Raw genomic sequence first — 17,501 nt, forward strand, 5'->3', positions numbered from 1 at the left:
CTGGAGCCAAATAACTGAGCATGTGAAATGCTACCTTGAATAATTAAAGTCTGCCAAAGTTTAAGGAACTAAACCCAGTGTCCTACAAAGGAAATGGCTAGGCACATTTATCTGCAGCAGGAATAACTTGCCACTTAATACTAATAACAATCATGTTTATATTGGTTTAACCAGGGGCCAAATGGGATTATGGTCTCATTTGTGACGTGTAATCAATAAGGAAAGAACAACAGGAAGTTTCCAGTGATGAGAAACAGATCCCAGCAAACTATTTCTATTCATGCTCCCAAATCTCACTTCTCCCTCTCCCTGCAAGTCCTTTGTCCCACACACACAGGTAACAATGAGCAGCAATGGCAGAAAACCCCATTGCCATCAGCCCATCATCTTCCAGTGAGGTGAAAACCTCTGTGTTAACTCACCAGCCTTGATTTCTCTGCTTGTGAAGTGCACGCTCATGCTCCTACGTAGCTGATCCTTACTCAGCATATCCTCACTCTTTAGGTATGTCCATAACTGAGTTCCTAAGAATCAGGACTGGCATCAGGACATTCTTTCTGGCTGCAACAAGAGAATATTCAGCTCAGCCTCTCCAGCAGCCAATGCCATTTCCATTTCAGGCATGGTACCCACTGAAGTGTTTTTCCGTTTTATTCAGAGAGCAGCCCCTGTTCTGGGAAGCTCTGCAAAACTTCTCAAAAATGGGGCCAATCCCATATTAATATCTAGCACCTTTTTTTTTTTTTTTAGGAAAACACTAAGGCTCTGGTCCTAGAGTTTAATTCTGGGGAAAGCCACACAGATGCCTCTATGCCTCCGAAGACATCTGTGGTTTTTGCTCTGACATGGTGACTATGATTTTCCCTTTAAAAAGTTCTGTCTTAGTGTTCTGACACAAATCCAGTAAATGCTTTATTTGCACTGATTCTCAGTAGTCTGTACTGACTGAACTGTGACTGGTTCAGGGACTGGAGACTGGATGTGGAAAAGAAAGGTGACTTAAAGGAATTTGCAGTTTGGGTCTGTTTTGCTGATATAATAAAGAAAATAGTTAAGCTTTTCCTCTCTTATTTTTAATGGGCATTCATTTCCTTCTCATATTTCATTGGAAAAAAAAAATAGGAGGAAACCCAGATTCTCACACCCTCAGTATTAGGAAAACTCATTAGCAATCCTACCAAACACTGTTTTTCTCACAAACATTGTTAGATTTTTTAAAACAGGAATTCAACTGGAAAAGAAATTAAAACTTGTAATACCAAAATACCCAGCCCCATTGCTGGTTTTTCCTCCCTTTCATTTGTTGCAATGTTACCAGTTCACTGGCTGCCCAGGCACCTTCCTGAATTTCTAACAAAATAGAAAAGGCAAGGCAAAATTTTTGCAGAGGAAGAATGTTTCATGTCATCCTTCTGCACACCACGAAAAAGTGAAAACAAATCACAAAACCCCTTAGCCCACAAGGTTGTTTTGTTTGTATTTTTAGTTTAGCCTTGAGGTTCATGGCCAAGATAGGAAACCAGACAAGGCTTTTGCTGGCTCTGCTACAGACTGCCTGTTTAAGTGTGGGAAGATTAATAAGCCCCTCTGTTTTTTCCATGTTCTCATATGTACTATATACATATATATTATCAGACAGAGAGAAACACAGAGCCTATAAATGACTCCAGGATCCTAATTCCCAGTCTCCAATGAAGTGCCTAAAATAACTGCATAGTGTTTTCATGAAACAGCTATTATTAAAGTACTTGTAGGAGAAGGGAAGGGAGGCAGAACGTCTCCAGCAGCTGCACACAGGTGAATACCCCAGCCCCTGGAACACAGAGCACTGCTCACTTTGTCACTTCTGTGCATTTTGAAGTCCCTTCCAAACAGCACAAACTGCAGATTTGCCAGCAGACAACAGATACCTGCTCTCCTGGGGCCTCTTACTGGTTTATAGTGCTGCTCCATGTCATTCCATGTGGATCTCTGGAGGAATTAAGTGGGATTTGTTATTAAAACTTAGCTCTAGGGAAACAGTTTAATTTTTTTTCTGCTAAACTCACAAATTTTCTCATTCTCTTATTATCATGTGGCTGAGCAGAACCCCCCTATAATTTTCTTTCAGAAAGCTGGTAAATCTGCAGGTCCACTGGAAAAAAAAAAGAGGGGGGAAAAAAAAAGAAAGAATGAAAACCAAACCAAACCAAAAAACAAAAACAAAAAAGCAGCGACAGAAACGGATTGAAAAATCCATGGTAAATAGAGACATTAAAATTCTGATCCACAATAATTACTGGATGAGTCAGTGTAGGTCAGTACCCTGAAGGGGAAGGCAGTCAATCTGGTAATTAATGCATTAAAAGCAAATGGGTCAGCTCATGACTGTTCTGCTACACGAAACTGTCATGCACAGACTTGCAAATATGGGAAGACTGTAGCTGGTAAATCTAGAAAGTGCAACAGCATTCAGAACAGCCTTGCTGCTTGTCAACCTCAGCCAAAAGCACTCCTGCAGGCACAGCTGGACCAGCACCCTGACACCCAATTCAGCCCAGATTGGTCATGAGAGGAAGCAACAACAGCTCATGGTGACCCTCAGTCACTATATTTTGACCCAGTCCTGGGACAGACAGGCTCCTGTCTTGTTTCTTAGGGAAATTTTTATTTCTTCTAAATTTTTGCTGCTACACTGCGTAAAGTACTCACCCCCTAAAAATGTGGATTTTTTGCTTTTCTCAGCCTTAGGGACTTATGAATCCCCAGCTCCCATTTGTCCAGCAAATACAAAGTAAGGCAGTGCCAGAATAATTCCTTACCTTCTCTGATGATGTTGGAAAGAGAAAGTATTCCTGGTAGAAGGAACAGAGATTTTATAGCCAGTAATAAGGACATCTCTTTGGGAGCTGGAGGTCTGGGGACTTGTTGTCAGCCCCTGCCACTCACACACAATAGAACATTGTTCCTTCAGCTTAGCCAGTGTTTTCTTAATGCAAAACTCATTAACAGCCTGGAGAGCACAGGCAGACAAGCAGAGAGCAAGCTGTTATATTGAGGGTATCTGACTGGGTATTGGGAAATCCATGCCAGCATCTGCAGACCAGGGGACACCTGAACATCCCTGTGATTTTCCCCTTCTCCCCTTTGCTCCCTCAGTAAAATCCCTTACTGCAAAGGTGAAAGGAAAGAGGATGGATTTGGGGACCAATTTACCACCAAACACACACTGATGACATCAGTAAGTGTGGCAGCACAACAGGTGAGGACTGCAAGGTGAAAACAGCTGATGGTGAGCACCCAATGCCCACATGTACCCATTGAGGGAAAGTTATTTCTACTCTGGGTTGAGCCCTCTGGACTGAAGGGCCCCATGGCAGCTCTGTGATGGAACCAGGGTATGGGAAGTAGAGCCAATGAGGAGATTTGCTATCAAAGTGCTCCCTTAAGATAAACTTACTCACTGATGAACAGTCCCAGATTTCTTTTTCATTCCTCAGAAAAAGAGGACTTAATTCCTCTTCCTACATCATTCCATGTAGAATTAGGATTATTATTTGTTTAATTATTTATTTATTTAAAGTAAGGAATTGCAACTATAATTAGCCAGCAGTTCTGGACACAAAAAATTCCTTTCAGGGACTGTACACATTATTAAATATGTCAGCTATTAAGGGTCAAGACACAGGAAGGCACAAGCAGGAAAACAAATCATAGTAGCCTGCAGATTCGATTGCATAAGGGAAGAAAGCACTGGGTAGTTCTGCTTCCCAGCAGTCAAGGTAAATAAAATTACTATTTTGGTTCATGGTAAGAACTTGTTAACATTCTCAGGCATTATCAGACTCAATCTTTTCTCAAAGTTCCTCTGAGGAGAAATCAGGAGAAATTACCAAAAAACCAATCTGAGAAATTTGCGATTGTTAGCACTAATTCTCTGGATGAACTTAAAAAAGCAAAGAAATCTGAGAAAAGTAGTCAATAACACACCAAGAATTTTGTATTTTTATTTTGTTTGCTTTTATATTCATGGCACCAAAGAACCCTTGAATGAACTGTTTATTTCAGCTCTACAGCTCTGATCTTTCAAGGGAAGTGAGAGGCTGTGGCACTCTGGGTATAGATCAGGCAGATGCCTTCTTTTATTCTGCCATCTCTCCCACTCTAAGTGGTGCTCTCCAAGTTGATCAGGGTTTAACAGCAGTGTCATATCTTACCCTTTACCTCCTTTCCCAAGCATCAGCATCACCAGGCTTTTAACAGTCTGAGTGAGATGTTGCCAGCTTGGATGGGCTGTAAAACTCTCCCAGCAGCTGCCAGAAGCACCATTCAGTGACACAAACGACACGGAAAAATTGGCATTGGCAGAAAATAGCTAAATTGCTTTTTGGCAAGTATGTGATGAGTTCAAGGAGGGACTTGCAACAAAATTTTGGTTTTCATACATCCTGGTTTGACTGTGTGGCTGAAACTTCCACATTAAGACAGCACAGTGGCCACCCTGCTTCCCCATGGCTTTAACACCTCCAAACCTCCAGATTTGACACTGTGATTCCTGGGTATTTAATAATAAAAGCAATATACCTGAGGGTAACAAACCATGGTGACTGTTCATGCAGCAGGGGCAGTGGGCTCCTAGGTAATTTTTGTGTTTGATGATGACTTCAAACTCTGAGATCCCTGAGCACCTCACTCAAAAAACTCTTAATAGAGTATCAGGTGGTCTGTTGAGGGATTATTGCTGGGTGTCCTTGGAAAATCTTTTATTTGACTTTCTGGACAAATCATAGCATCTACTGGTCTTAACATTAAAGGTGGGGTCTGGAGGAGCATTCGAGAGGAGTGAACTCTTTCTCTGATATCAATAAGAGTTTTACTGCTCACTGAAAATACAGCAAAGAGATGTGAAAAGTGGCTCTTGAGCAAGCATATATTGCAATTCAGAATTTCTACTGACTTCAGGAACCCCTCCTGAATATAGAGGAGTAGTGGCTTTATAATTATTTTTTACTATTTATAGTTTATTTGTTATTATTTATGGACTGATCTGATTGGAGATAAAGCACTGAGGATTTTATGTTCTTTTAGTCATCAAATCCTTGGTAAGTGGCTCATACTGTGTGAGTTTCGTGTAAGCCCAGTACAGTGTTCTTCACAGCACCAATGATAGCAGATGACTACAGGGAAATGTGAAAATATTTGCTTGTTGAATATTCTCCTCATTTCCAGCAACTTGTAACTCAAGGACTTCCCAAGCTCTCAGCAGCATCTTTAATAACCCTTGATAGATTTCTCTTCCTTGAGTATAATGAGTGTCTTCTTGACCACACATAAATTTTTAGCATCCATAACATCTTGGGTTAAATAAAACTTAGTCCCTAAATATCTATGACTAATCAATCCTTTAAGCAGCTTCATTGAGTTCTGAACTCCCACAACAGCACTTGACTCTTAATTTAATTTACCATCATCACCTTCACTGCTAGTATTTCCACTCAAAGCAATGCACCCTACAGATGAACTCTAGTGACACAGCCATAGGATTTCCCTCCACTTAGGTTCAATTTATGGCACTAAATACTAGTAGTATGTTGAAGGCTCCAAAGGAAGATAAGTGCTATGGTGAGAGCTGAAAAAAATAGATTAGAAGGGTTTAAAGATGAATCATGGAAGGGATGGGTGCAATACAGAAAGCAACTGAGTTCATTTATTTAGTCCTGGTTTTGCTGTTGAGATGAAAAGAAGATAGATAAACCTTACAGTAAAAGCCCTCTCTCTTCTTGACTTACAGAGGTTCAAATTGTCACAAATGTGTGAACACACCAAGCAGTAGAAAAAGAGGTTGATGTACACACACACTCAGATTCAAGAATCTCTGGTGATTAGTGACAGTTTCATTTTTAAGTGAAATACCAGTGCCTTCTTGTACCCTACATTAAATCTAATGACCACGGGGGCTCATCATTTACAGTCCCCTTTAATTAGCTAATTCCACAGTGCCTCATGTGCATGCTGGATTTTCATGACTTCAAATCACAGGTTGGCTTGGGTATTCTGCTGTAGCAAGCTCAGCTTCCTCACAAAAGCTAACATCTGGGCAAAGATTAGCAGAAATACCAGTTTCAATTAATGTATGCTTTTTTAGACACAACCCAAGTTGTAACTGACAGAACTAGACCTTAAATGCTATGCAGGAATTAGCTTTCCTAAAAATTTAGCAACAGAACGGGCCTGAGCAGATGACCCACGTTATCTGTGAAATCCTCAGCTTGGTGAAATCAGTATTTTAACTGTGACCCAAATAATGAAGTACTTAGTGTTACTTGCTAATTAGTGCTGTACCACCTAACAAGCAGGAGGTTATGCAAAACAAGCAGCAGCTTCTGAAGCTATAGAGATACCTATTATGTGTTCTAATCACTAAAGAAAACATCTTTTGTAAGGGTTTAAATATGACTCTCCTACCTTTCAGATCTTCTGATGAGCTAGCTATTCCTCATGTCAAAAGGGGATGCCTGTCAGCCAAGAACTACATTAGAGTTGATAATTGAATTTCAAGAGTTGTCAAGAGCAGACTAACAAAATAGCTACTAGAAATTATGTATAAAAAACAAAAAAAACCCCAGTTTGTTCTGGTCTGGCAGGATGTAAAGCACACTGTGTGGTTTCTCTATGCCGTTTCCAATAATACATTCAATGTTTCTGGGCTACCTTTTTCTGACATTCTTCTCATGTATAATAATGATTCATTATATATAATATATTCAAGGACTGTAACTCACCTCTAAGTGCCTATAAATATTACTGCAGCTAGACATTTGCATTGTAAAACAAATGCATACCACTGGGATTTATGAAGGATCCTTTTATGTTAGTTCCTTGACAGGAAAGATAGATTTTTTCTGAAGTAAAACATTGACCTTAAACTCAACTTTAAATCTAGCACAGGAAATAATTAACAGCTCTTCCTTCCCCAGTGTGGTTAAGGTAATTTTAGGGAAGGCTTGGAGGCAAAGGATTCCTTGGTCATTCAAAATGGGTACAGCTATAGTGTTGTTCTATCAGTGTTACTGGAATTATCCCCATGATTATAATGATAATATCCAACACCTACCTTCTCTCTGTTTTGCAAATGCATGAACCATTTCTAAGTGGAGGTCTTAGAGGTGGTGGAAGTAAAACAGATGACACTGCTATGAGGAAGGGTAAAAGAAAAACATAGGCCCAGCTGGAACAAATGCTGCATTTGTGTCACTGCACCAAGTGGTGTTAATTAAAGGGTATGAGGTGCTGGCATCCTTTATTGCCCCTGGTAGGTTCATATTTGGATGTGCAGCAGTTCTTCTAAAAACAGGGAGACATCCAATGCAAGATGACAACATTTCATGTAGGGCACACAAGTTGTGAGAAGCTGCTACCACAGGGATGTCCTGATCAATCTTGCTGCCACCTCCACTAGGCAGAGTTGTTCAGCCTAGGAAAAAAAAACCCTGAAAGGAATACATTTTGTTCTTTTTATGTGGTGATGAGAATTAGAAGTAATGAGCTTAAGTTGTAGGAAGAAACAGTTTAGTCAAACAGCAGGAAAGCATTTTTAATAGGGTGGCAAAGAACTGTACTGGCACACCCAGGGGGGGCTATGACATCTCCTCCAGTGCTGCTTTCCAGCCAAAGTTTTATGGGAAGGTTAGAAAAATGTCTGTGAGAGAAAACACAGGCATAATTACTGCCACTGCAACAATAATTTGGTGCTCACATTCAGGTTTCTCTCCAGCCTAACCATGTTTAGCCACCATTTCCTGCTCTGCCATCTACCTATTCTTCTGGGTGTAACCTCACACCAGTTGCACCATGTCCTGGCCAGTAAGAACTGCCACCAGCAGGACACAGGCCAGATGTTCCTGCTTTGGACAGGATGGAGGACGAAGGCAGTTGACAGAACATTAAATCCATGGCCCTCAATATGGTAATTTTAGCAGTGTTCAGGCAATGTGAAGGGCTGAGGTAGGCAAAAAATACAGGAATGCAAGCAGCTTCCCCAAAGAGTGCTGAATAAGTGGAGATCAAGATTCCTCAGCCCTCAGTTAAATACACAGTGGTTGTTCATGACACCAGGGAGTGCAACAGGAAGACTGTCCTGAATTAACTTCTCCTGCCTGCTCTCTGTCAAGTCATTTATTTTTTCAGTGCTTTTGTTCCTCTTTTGCAGGATGGGATAAGCAAGCTTCCGAGTTGCACTATGAGAACAGACAGCATCAGATACTACCTTTGCCCATACACTTTAGTTGCTCTCAGTGGAAATATGAGCATTGCTATATTCTTGGTTTCATGCTTATTTACACAGGCTTTTAGCTGAGCAAGCACTTCAGCATCATGTATCACTCCTTGGGTCTTAAATGGGATCCATTCTTTAACTCTCATTTGTTGTTACTTTACAGTATAGAAAACAACAACAACACCTGCAGGTTAGTAAAGTATTTATTATCTTGAAACATACTGTATATATAGATGAGAGCCAATTGCTAGGATTTATCTGTCCCATCAGCCCAAAACACCTCTGTAATATTTTTCCATTGGCTTAAAAAGGAAATACAAATAAAGACAATTTCATTATTAAAATATATATATAATGTTTTCTATATTTTTTCTATACTAGAAAAGCAAATTTGAGATATGGCTTAAATATATTAATATTTTCCCTCTGGGGAGCTTGTCTTCACATTTGCATAGAATACAGGAAGAATGAGTTCAGGATAGAAGAAGGGTAGGCTGGGATGCCTGTTCTACCATATTTTAATTTCTCTGCATATTAAACTTTCTCCAGTATTTTCCTGGTTTTTCCTCTGGATGATCCCAAGTTTGTCCTCTCTTGTTTTAACCATTGCCATAGTAATACACACACTACTCTTTTACAAAAAGACTCATTTTAACTCAGTGGAATTAACCAGCATTGCTGCTGCTGCTGCTGCTTTAAGTTCTGGTAGAAGAGGAGAAAGAGAGTGACTCCAGAGAGCCAAGTTCCTCCATTAGGACACCTGCATGGAATCACACCCAGAGATTTCTTTCTTTTCACTAACTACAGGGGAAGCCCAGGAAGACCTGGGTAGAAAAAATTAGTCTTTGTGAATCTTGGTTTGCAGGAGTCCTGCAGCATCCCAACCTCCTACACACTGCAACCTCTGCATATTTTGGGAGCTGCACTGCCAACAATCTTCAGTTTGCTTCAATTTGCTGCTCTCCCCAGGGGCTAGCAATGCATAGCTCTAATGTTTACTGTCCTACAAATTGGCATTGGCACATCTACAAAGGCAGTAGATTTTCAGGCTTAGCTGGGATTTCAGTGTTTCTCTGAACTACTGAGGAACCATTACCTAGACTTAACAGTTCCTGGTTACAAGATACCAGGGAGGAAAGGGCTGCTACAAAAATGCATAGGATGAAAGGAAAATGACCTTTCCAGGTAGCTGAAACACACTGTCTGAAATGACAGGAACAGTTCCCTGTCTTAAGACTTGTTGCCAGACACTGGTCACAGTTGCCATGTGTGCAATGTACTTACCATATTCAATCAGGACTACACTAGCCAGAACTCTACTGCACTGATACTAGAATAGTAGTGCACAGTTTGTAGTGCTATGCCTTTCTCCACACTCCCTGTAAAACCCTGAAAATCTAAGGCAACATTATACCCCAGCTGAAACCATGAAATTATGTCAAGTCTTTGCTACTCAAACTTACTGTTTTTTCTCTCCAAGATTTGTGTAACATGGTACACAAATGAGCACCACGACAGCAATGACATCTGCCAGTCCTTGCTGCTATCACTTGAACTCACCAGGAGTTTGGGCCAAGAAAGCATCATTACATTTGAAAAATCTGTAAGTTCAAAAAAGACTTGTATCTTGGTTGTCAAGAGATTCATTTTCCTGGATATACCGGAGAATGTCCACTTCATTCATTGCCTGAATCCTGGTTTCTGTTGGCTTTGCCAGTGGAGATGAAATGCTGCTCCTGGGGGCAACTGCCGGCTTCTGAGGCAGTGGTGGTTTTGATGGTACCTTAGGTTTTGGTTTGGAGGTTACTTTCAAGAATTTCTCAAAATCATCTTCAACTCTGGAATGAAAATAAAACATCAGTAGCATCTTGGAAAATTCTGAACTGCTGTTCATTGTGTAAGGAAATGTTATCTTGCAAAATAAAACTTTCTGCAGGAAAGGATCAACTCTGATGAATATCTCTTTCAGAAAGAGCTTTCCATGAAACTTCCAGTGTTACCAAAATAAGAACTGTCTTTTTATAATGTGTTTTTGCAGTTCACTGTACAAATGAAATAATTTTACAGCATGTTTTAAAATATCTAATTAAAACCAATTAGCAGTTACCAAAAGAAAAAGAACATGATTTTACTTTGGAAAAAAATGCTTTGATTTGTGAAAAGGATGGTTTCCTTCCCAGAAATTTTTGAAGGGATAGTACAATTTTTCACATTCTGCTCTGCTTCCTCTTCTGCTCCATCCCCCAAGAATGAGATAGAGCATCCCCCATGCTCAAAAAATAGAAAAACTAATGGCTTTAAAAATACTGTGTTCACATTTGCTGCCAAAAAGAACATTGAAAGAGTTTTGCAATTTGTGACCATATGCAATTCTTTTTGGAGACCATTTCCCCCTGTTTCCTACTGAAATAACCCAAAACACCTGAAACAGTTCAGGATGTTTTCTACCTCCATTGTTTGCCCTCATCCAGAGACACAGCATGCTGTACATGCCCAACTCTGTTCCCATAGGAGCTGTTAAAGATCTTGAGAGAGCACTGTTAAAAACAGATTATCTTGTGACTCCTAGAGGTGTCTGGTTTTAGAAAGTGAGTAACAAAAGGAAAGAGAAAGAAGGCTGTGACCCATCACATCTCTAAAAGAGATGGGAAAGTAAAAATTAGCATTAGGGAAGTCTTTACAGGCCACAGTGATTTCTGCTCTGAATCAAAATAGCCTCTTGTTTTGATCCTCTGAGCTCAGTGGTCAAATAAAATGCCATACGGAGTAAACACAGTTGTTAATTTCTCAAAGGCCTGATTGATAAATAATTGTTAAGCAGCCAAAACCCAACCAGCAATCCATGCAGACAATCAGCTGTGTGACAACCAAATTACAAATGTGAAGCCCCTGATAAAATGACTACCTCCTCATATATGCTTACAAAATACAACTCGCAAAATAAACTTTGCAAAATAAAACTTGCAAAAGGCTCTACCTCTACCTGTAAGATTCAAAATCAAGAAAACTAAAGCAGAAGTGCAAGCAAAAACTTTTACATTAGGGACCAGGAGCCAAAGATCTAGAGCAGGTTTGTAATGTGTGGGCAACTCCTTGCCAGACCCCACCCCAGCCCTACTTCGATACACTGACTCTACAACCATAGTGCCTTAGGCAGTGAAATCATTTAACTGTTCAGTTGTTTACAGACACTGATGTGAGAACTGTTTTTACCAAACTTCAACTGAATCAGCCCACTAAGCTGTAACAGTGCCAGCAGTAAAACTCCCTCTGCCACAGACAAAAGGTAGCTTGACAAAGCTACAAATGAACTATGGGATGATATTAAAGTGGAGGAGTTATTCCAAAGGGACTGGAATTCCCTTTGGTGTCCCTTCAAATAGTTTTACTTAATTCACTCTTAGAGGACCTGTGAGAATAACAGTCTGGTCAGGTGATTCTTAAACAAGAAAAAAGTCATCAGCACATGCGCAGCCCATCCTCTCCCTCTGTCTCTGCTTGAGCACCACATCATCATCCATTCAGGCAGACCATCTGGGTGCTCTCTGTTAGTCACAGCACCCATAACCATCTTGTAGAAAATGGCAAGGAGCAAATGAAGATGTGACTAAGGGGACATACAACAGCTCCTTCTCTCTGGAAGCATTCTCTGAAGTTCTTTATTTGAGCCCTTAGTGACTGCAAGGGGTTTACTGGAGCAGCCCCTCCACCAGCTCCACTCACTGCAGAATCATCAAGGTGGAAAAGACCTCTAAGACCAAGTCCAACCATCCACTCTACAACCCTAACCACTACACCATTCACTGTAATACTTCCTCTACCCATCTTCTGAACATCCCCAGCGATGGTGCTCCTGCTACCTCCCTGGGCAGCCTCTTCCAATGTTTAACCACTCTTTCTGTGATTTTTTTTTTTTTTCAAATATCCAACCTGAACCTCCCCTAGTGGAGCCTGACCCCATTTCCTCTTGTCCTACCACTGGTCACCAGGGAGAAGAGGCCAACATCTGTCCCACTACAATCTCCTTTCAGGAGTTAAAGTGTTCTTCCATACATTGGGAAGCAACTTATTTGTGTAACTGTCTAGGAGGAGAGGGTACATGCTCAACACAAAACTCAGTGTACCTGAGATACTTTTTCACTCAAACCCTAGTACACAGTCTTTGAACGTGAAAACCACAGATAATCTATGAGCTCCAGCACCCTCAGCTAAGGATCCCACCCACTATAATTAAGAAAAATGGTATTATTTCAAGAGTTTATTTTTTATGTTTGCCCTTGTTAAAAGCTGCAAGGAAACGTGTGACTGCACTGCCCTGGCTGGAACAAACTACACTCACCAGGAACTGGCAGCAAAGTTAATATAGATTAGCCTCAATTTTCTGCCATATACATTGTCAGAAAGCTTTACTTTGAAACCATTCCTGAAGTCACATCTTTTTGTGAATCCAAAGGGAGTCTAAAAAGGATCTGTTTTAATCAAACCTGAAATCTTGTAAAATCAGCTGCCTGAACACTAGTATCTAAAACTAGGAAATACCTGAACAGACCAACTGATGGACAGAGAAGGGCCACTGTCCTACAGCTCTGCACCTGAACTCTATCTTGTTGGCTCTGCATTCCAGCAGGCAGCTCTTGTTTGTATCTCAAATTTCATGCCCCACATAATTCTGGAGATTATACTCTCTTTTATTTACATAATAAGATTTCTGATGTCTCTTAGATTCTGTGATTCCCTGTGGGTTTCATATGCTACCTAACTTAAAAAACATCTTGTTAGTATATTCCTTCCTTCTAAATTCCTCATCTACATAGAAGAAGTAATTTAAGACCAGGCTTTTTTGTTTGCTTCTAATTCTGGTATCCAAGAGATATCACACCTGTGATCCCATTGCAAAGACATGCTCCTGTTCTCTTTGCTGGGTAATAAACAAAACATGTCAGGGCTGGTATTTCTGAAGCCAAACTTCTTGAGCTGAGCTGATGCCTCCCTTCTTAGCATGAACATATACTGAGTGAATCAGTATCTATGTCATAACATTTTTGTCACAAATAACAGAAACCATAATAACTAGATAGATAATACATCCATATACATACAGATCATATGAAGGAAGCATGATTTTGAACCAGGTGCACTGCCCAGAAGAGGCAGCAGTAAATGTCTTCTTTAACCCGATCAGAAGTTACAGCTTCCTGAATTCTCTGCTCCTGTGTGGGATTATATTCGAGTGCTAACCACAGCAACAAAACCACTCAGTACAGTCATAAAATACCATCAAAAGATGCAGTCCAGTAGGCTGTGAGATTTATTTTTTTTTGGGTGGTGGTGGGAGGAGGGTTGACAGTGTGCTTTTAGACCCAACATTCTGCAGAAGATGATTTTTCCAAGTCTAAAAGCTCACCATGTACATCTCCTTTTTCTGTCCTGGATTTTTTTAAAGACTTTGATTAGACAGAAGTTTTCTACAGAGAAAACATAACAGATAATACGTGGCCTTTGTCTCAAAACCTCCTTTTCAGTGCTGCAGTGATAGGCAAACTGTTTGATCCATTGCCATTTGATCATGTGAAAAGCAACTGTCTTTGGAAAACTGAAGTGGTAAAATGCAAAATGCCCCAGGCAGATATAGAAATATGGATTTCTATTTCTTGAGAAGCAAATGAATTGTTACAGTACATAACTACCACCATATTTAACTCCAGGCCAGAAGGAGGAGGGAAAAAAATCAAGTAATTATTATGAAATAACAAGGAGATTAAAGGAAGAACCTTTCCAACCCCATCCCCCATCTTTTTCAGGCAATCAGGCACAGACTCCATGTAATTAATCATTCTCTAATTAGACTCTTTCTTTTTCTGTAATGCAAAGCAGTGCCACATTGTTTAAAATTCCAGCAACACTGTTGTGCTGATTCATGGACTCTACTGGTGGAAAATTTCTTTGTTTCCAGATACAGAAAGCAGTCAAAATCCTTGCTGAAGAAAGGCTGTCACAAAGCCCTGGCTGCTAAGCATGTGGACTTAAGAGAGCAAATGAGTTTTTGACTGGAGAGACAGATGCAGCTGCCATCAGAACATCAGCATTTTAGATGCCACTTCTCTGTTCTTTGTCCTGTCTTTTTGGACAAGATCTTTGGGACAGGAATTACTGTGGGCATGTACATACAGCATCTAGCATGATAGGGGCAGTGACCTCTGCCTGCTGCAAATGTTCTAATGAGGAGAATCAGTAATGAAAGCAAGAGACAAAGACTCTCATAATTTGCTAAAGTATCCAAAAGGATCATGCTTTGAAGCTAGGTTATGCAACTCAGAGCAATTCTTGCAGAACAGACTTTTATCTTTCCCTATCCTATTACCAGTGTCTTTATTTTGTCTGGTGTTAATTCCAAGGCCTGTGGAAATCACAGAGGCTGGAGTTAACCATAGGAGTGCAAAGCACATGGGGCTGTGTAGGAAGTAGCTCTCCTCCTGCTTCTGCTTTCCCCTGAAATCCTTCACAGGTAAATTCATACCAGTACTTTAACCAGTGATAGGAAATACATCTGGACACTGGAATGTGTCCAGGAAGAAATGCTGGAAGAACCACTGGCACAAATTTGCTCTGGGACAGATTAGCCCTCATCCAAAAAACTCTCAAGCACAACTTGGATCTGACACAAGACAGGGACCATTCCCAGTAGGTGCCTTGCTCTGGAACTGGAGAGAGTCTGATAGCATGAGTGTGGTGTGGGGTGTAGTGGGGTGGTCTGTCTGAGGAGCAGAGAACAGACTCATTAGGATGGGTAAGCCCCACATGCATGTGCTCCCAAGAAGCCCTCTGAGGAAAACAGCCTTTTGGTTAGATCCCTCACCCAGGAAAATAAGAAAATTCAATTTTTTCAATTTGAACCAGAAAGCTGGTTCAGTTTGTTTCCCCAGATTGAAGAAGTTCAAACCTCTCCTGCTTGAGCTCCCCACACACCAGGCAAAGGCAGGGGAGCAGGCTGCTTTTTCCTCCCAGATGAAGATGGCTATTGAAATTACAAGTAACCTGAGCCAAGGTGGTTGAAATCTGGTAACTCTCAAGCCTAGCAAAAGTGCCTTTCTAGACTAGGAAAGACTAGGACTCTAGGTAACCTCTCCACATTATTCTGTACAATCCATACATATTCATAGAGGGGGGGCAATAAATGATGTTTCTCATCAGGCAAAAGCCTTTCTATTCCATTGGTCAGGTTTACTGTGTAGCTCTTGCAGTGCTTTTAAGTAGCATCCCTTTAATCACAGGTAAAGCAAAAAGAACAAGATAAATTATTGAAAACCATTATGGAGAGTACACTTGGGCAGCAAGAAAATCCACCAAAGACTGGTAAAGAAAAGAACAGTTTTTTCTTTGTCTACTGCCACCAAACCAAGTTCCTTCTCCCACAGTCAGGTCACAACAAGGCAAAGAAATTGCCCTAGAGTGGTCAGGAAATTTCTCACTCAGTTATTGCAACCTTCTCTACCATCTGCCTACCACCCAAGCAACCCTACCCAAAGGAACTAGATTTAAACCCTCTGGAGTTTCTCAAAGCTGTTCTCACAATCATGATGCAAGGAAGCTTTTCTCATCATGTGGTGCTTGAGGTGGTAAGCTATATGGCTCCTGGCTAGTCTGAAGATGCAAGTGTTAAACTCTGAATTTAGAAGCTGTCAATGGCCTGCTGAATGAAGAACACTCAGACTTTTCCTGCTTCAAGGGTGGCAAAAGCTCCTGGGCAAACCTGAAGTTAAAGAACTGCTCAAGAAGCTGTATGCACCGAATGCTGTTTAAAAATGGCCATTGTTAGGCTCTGACAATTTGCTGCTCCCTAAAGGGTCATCACTTGCATCACTGGTGGCACAGCTCACAGCTGTAAATACAGATCCACCTGTAAAATTCACCTTTTAAGGGCACAGGCAGGATGCTGCTGCTATAGTACAAAGATAAAAGCTGGAATGTCCCTTTCAACACCAGCAGTGTTAGATCAGCATAAGCCCAAGAAAGAATAAACCAGGTCTACCCTGACAGGGCAGCAGAACTGGGATATTGCTGCTGGCACTTTTCTCAGCACTGGAAAAAGACAAATCTCACATTGACAGCTTCTTCCTTCTAGTTCAACTCCCTATTCATTATCAAAGGTGAAGCTAATTAAATCTCTCCTTAAAGGCTGCTCATACAACTGTGATAATTATTTCAGTGTGATATGTGTTATAATTTATATAAATCTGTGGGCCCACAGAGCTGCTGCAAAATTCACAGGATGAGTTCTAGCACTGATTTTCCACAAAGACCTGATCTGTCACACCAGGGAGGCACACTTTAGATTAATGAGGCAGAAAAGGTCAACCACAGTCCAGCTGCATGAAAACTTAATTTGCACATCCATGGCCACTGGGTAGATGGAGATGAAAAAATAAGATGCCATGAAATTCATGATGGCAGAGTTTTCAGTTACTGACTTCTACTGAAAAGTTCTACTCAAGTTGAACTCTCTCTCTAGCTTAAATGGAAATCAGCCCTGAAATAAAGCTTTCAGAATGGAGGTAAATAGCTGAATGTGTCCAGAAGGAATCTTCATTTGGTATGATGTGATCCAGGAAAATGACAGGAGAAAATAGAAGCTTGGTTCTAAATCCATTCTCAACGTTATTTTTTTTAACATCAGGGAAAGGTTGATCAGATACCCTTTTGTCTCACTGTAGTTGGTTGCCTTGCAAAAGTTAAAGCAATGGGACCCAGGACTTCTCACAAGAGCCATATCCTTGTGGTGAAGAGATAAACCAAACAGACCTATCCCTCCCTTTCTCAAAGCACATCCTATGAAGGAAGAGTATGATGTGCTCCTTTTCTCCTGAGGGCAATATAAGAGCTGGTTCCTACCACAGCAATTTCTCTCTTTTCCACAAGTTCTGGAAGGACATGTAAGTACAGTGCTCTACATGCATCCCATTGAGGTGTTATGGCAGACTTAGTGATAGGAAGTAATGCCTGCATCTACCATGCCAATGGTTAGAATGAGGTAAGTCATCTAGGTTGTTCATCATTGTCACTTAATATTTGTTGGTAGGCCAATGAATTAGCAAAAGACCCAGCAAAATTACCCAGCAAAAGACTGGTCAGTGGACAGAAGAGGGAAGATACTTGTTTGAATGGGTATTTTGCCACCAAAATAAATCTTTTGTTACACTCACAAAGCAATTGGTTCTTCTCAAAGCTCAACACTTAATGTAGACTGGGT

At 40.7% G+C, this 17,501-nt stretch overlaps 1 protein-coding gene across 1 annotated transcript in view; it reads right to left on the bottom strand.

Annotated features, from left to right (window-relative positions):
• Positions 1-8,441: 8,441 nt before the first annotated feature.
• HS1BP3 (HCLS1 binding protein 3) overlaps positions 8,442-17,501 on the bottom strand; it is a 54,916-nt gene continuing 45,856 nt past the window's right edge. Inside the window, exon 7 of the mRNA XM_030448610.1 lies at positions 8,442-10,092. Coding sequence (XP_030304470.1) covers positions 9,864-10,092 — 229 coding nt within the window. The 3' untranslated portion in view covers positions 8,442-9,863. The remainder of the gene's footprint in view (positions 10,093-17,501) is intronic.

Source organism: Calypte anna, chromosome 3 (genome assembly GCF_003957555.1).
Source record: "Calypte anna isolate BGI_N300 chromosome 3, bCalAnn1_v1.p, whole genome shotgun sequence".
NCBI classification, from domain to species: Eukaryota; Metazoa; Chordata; class Aves; order Apodiformes; family Trochilidae; genus Calypte; species Calypte anna.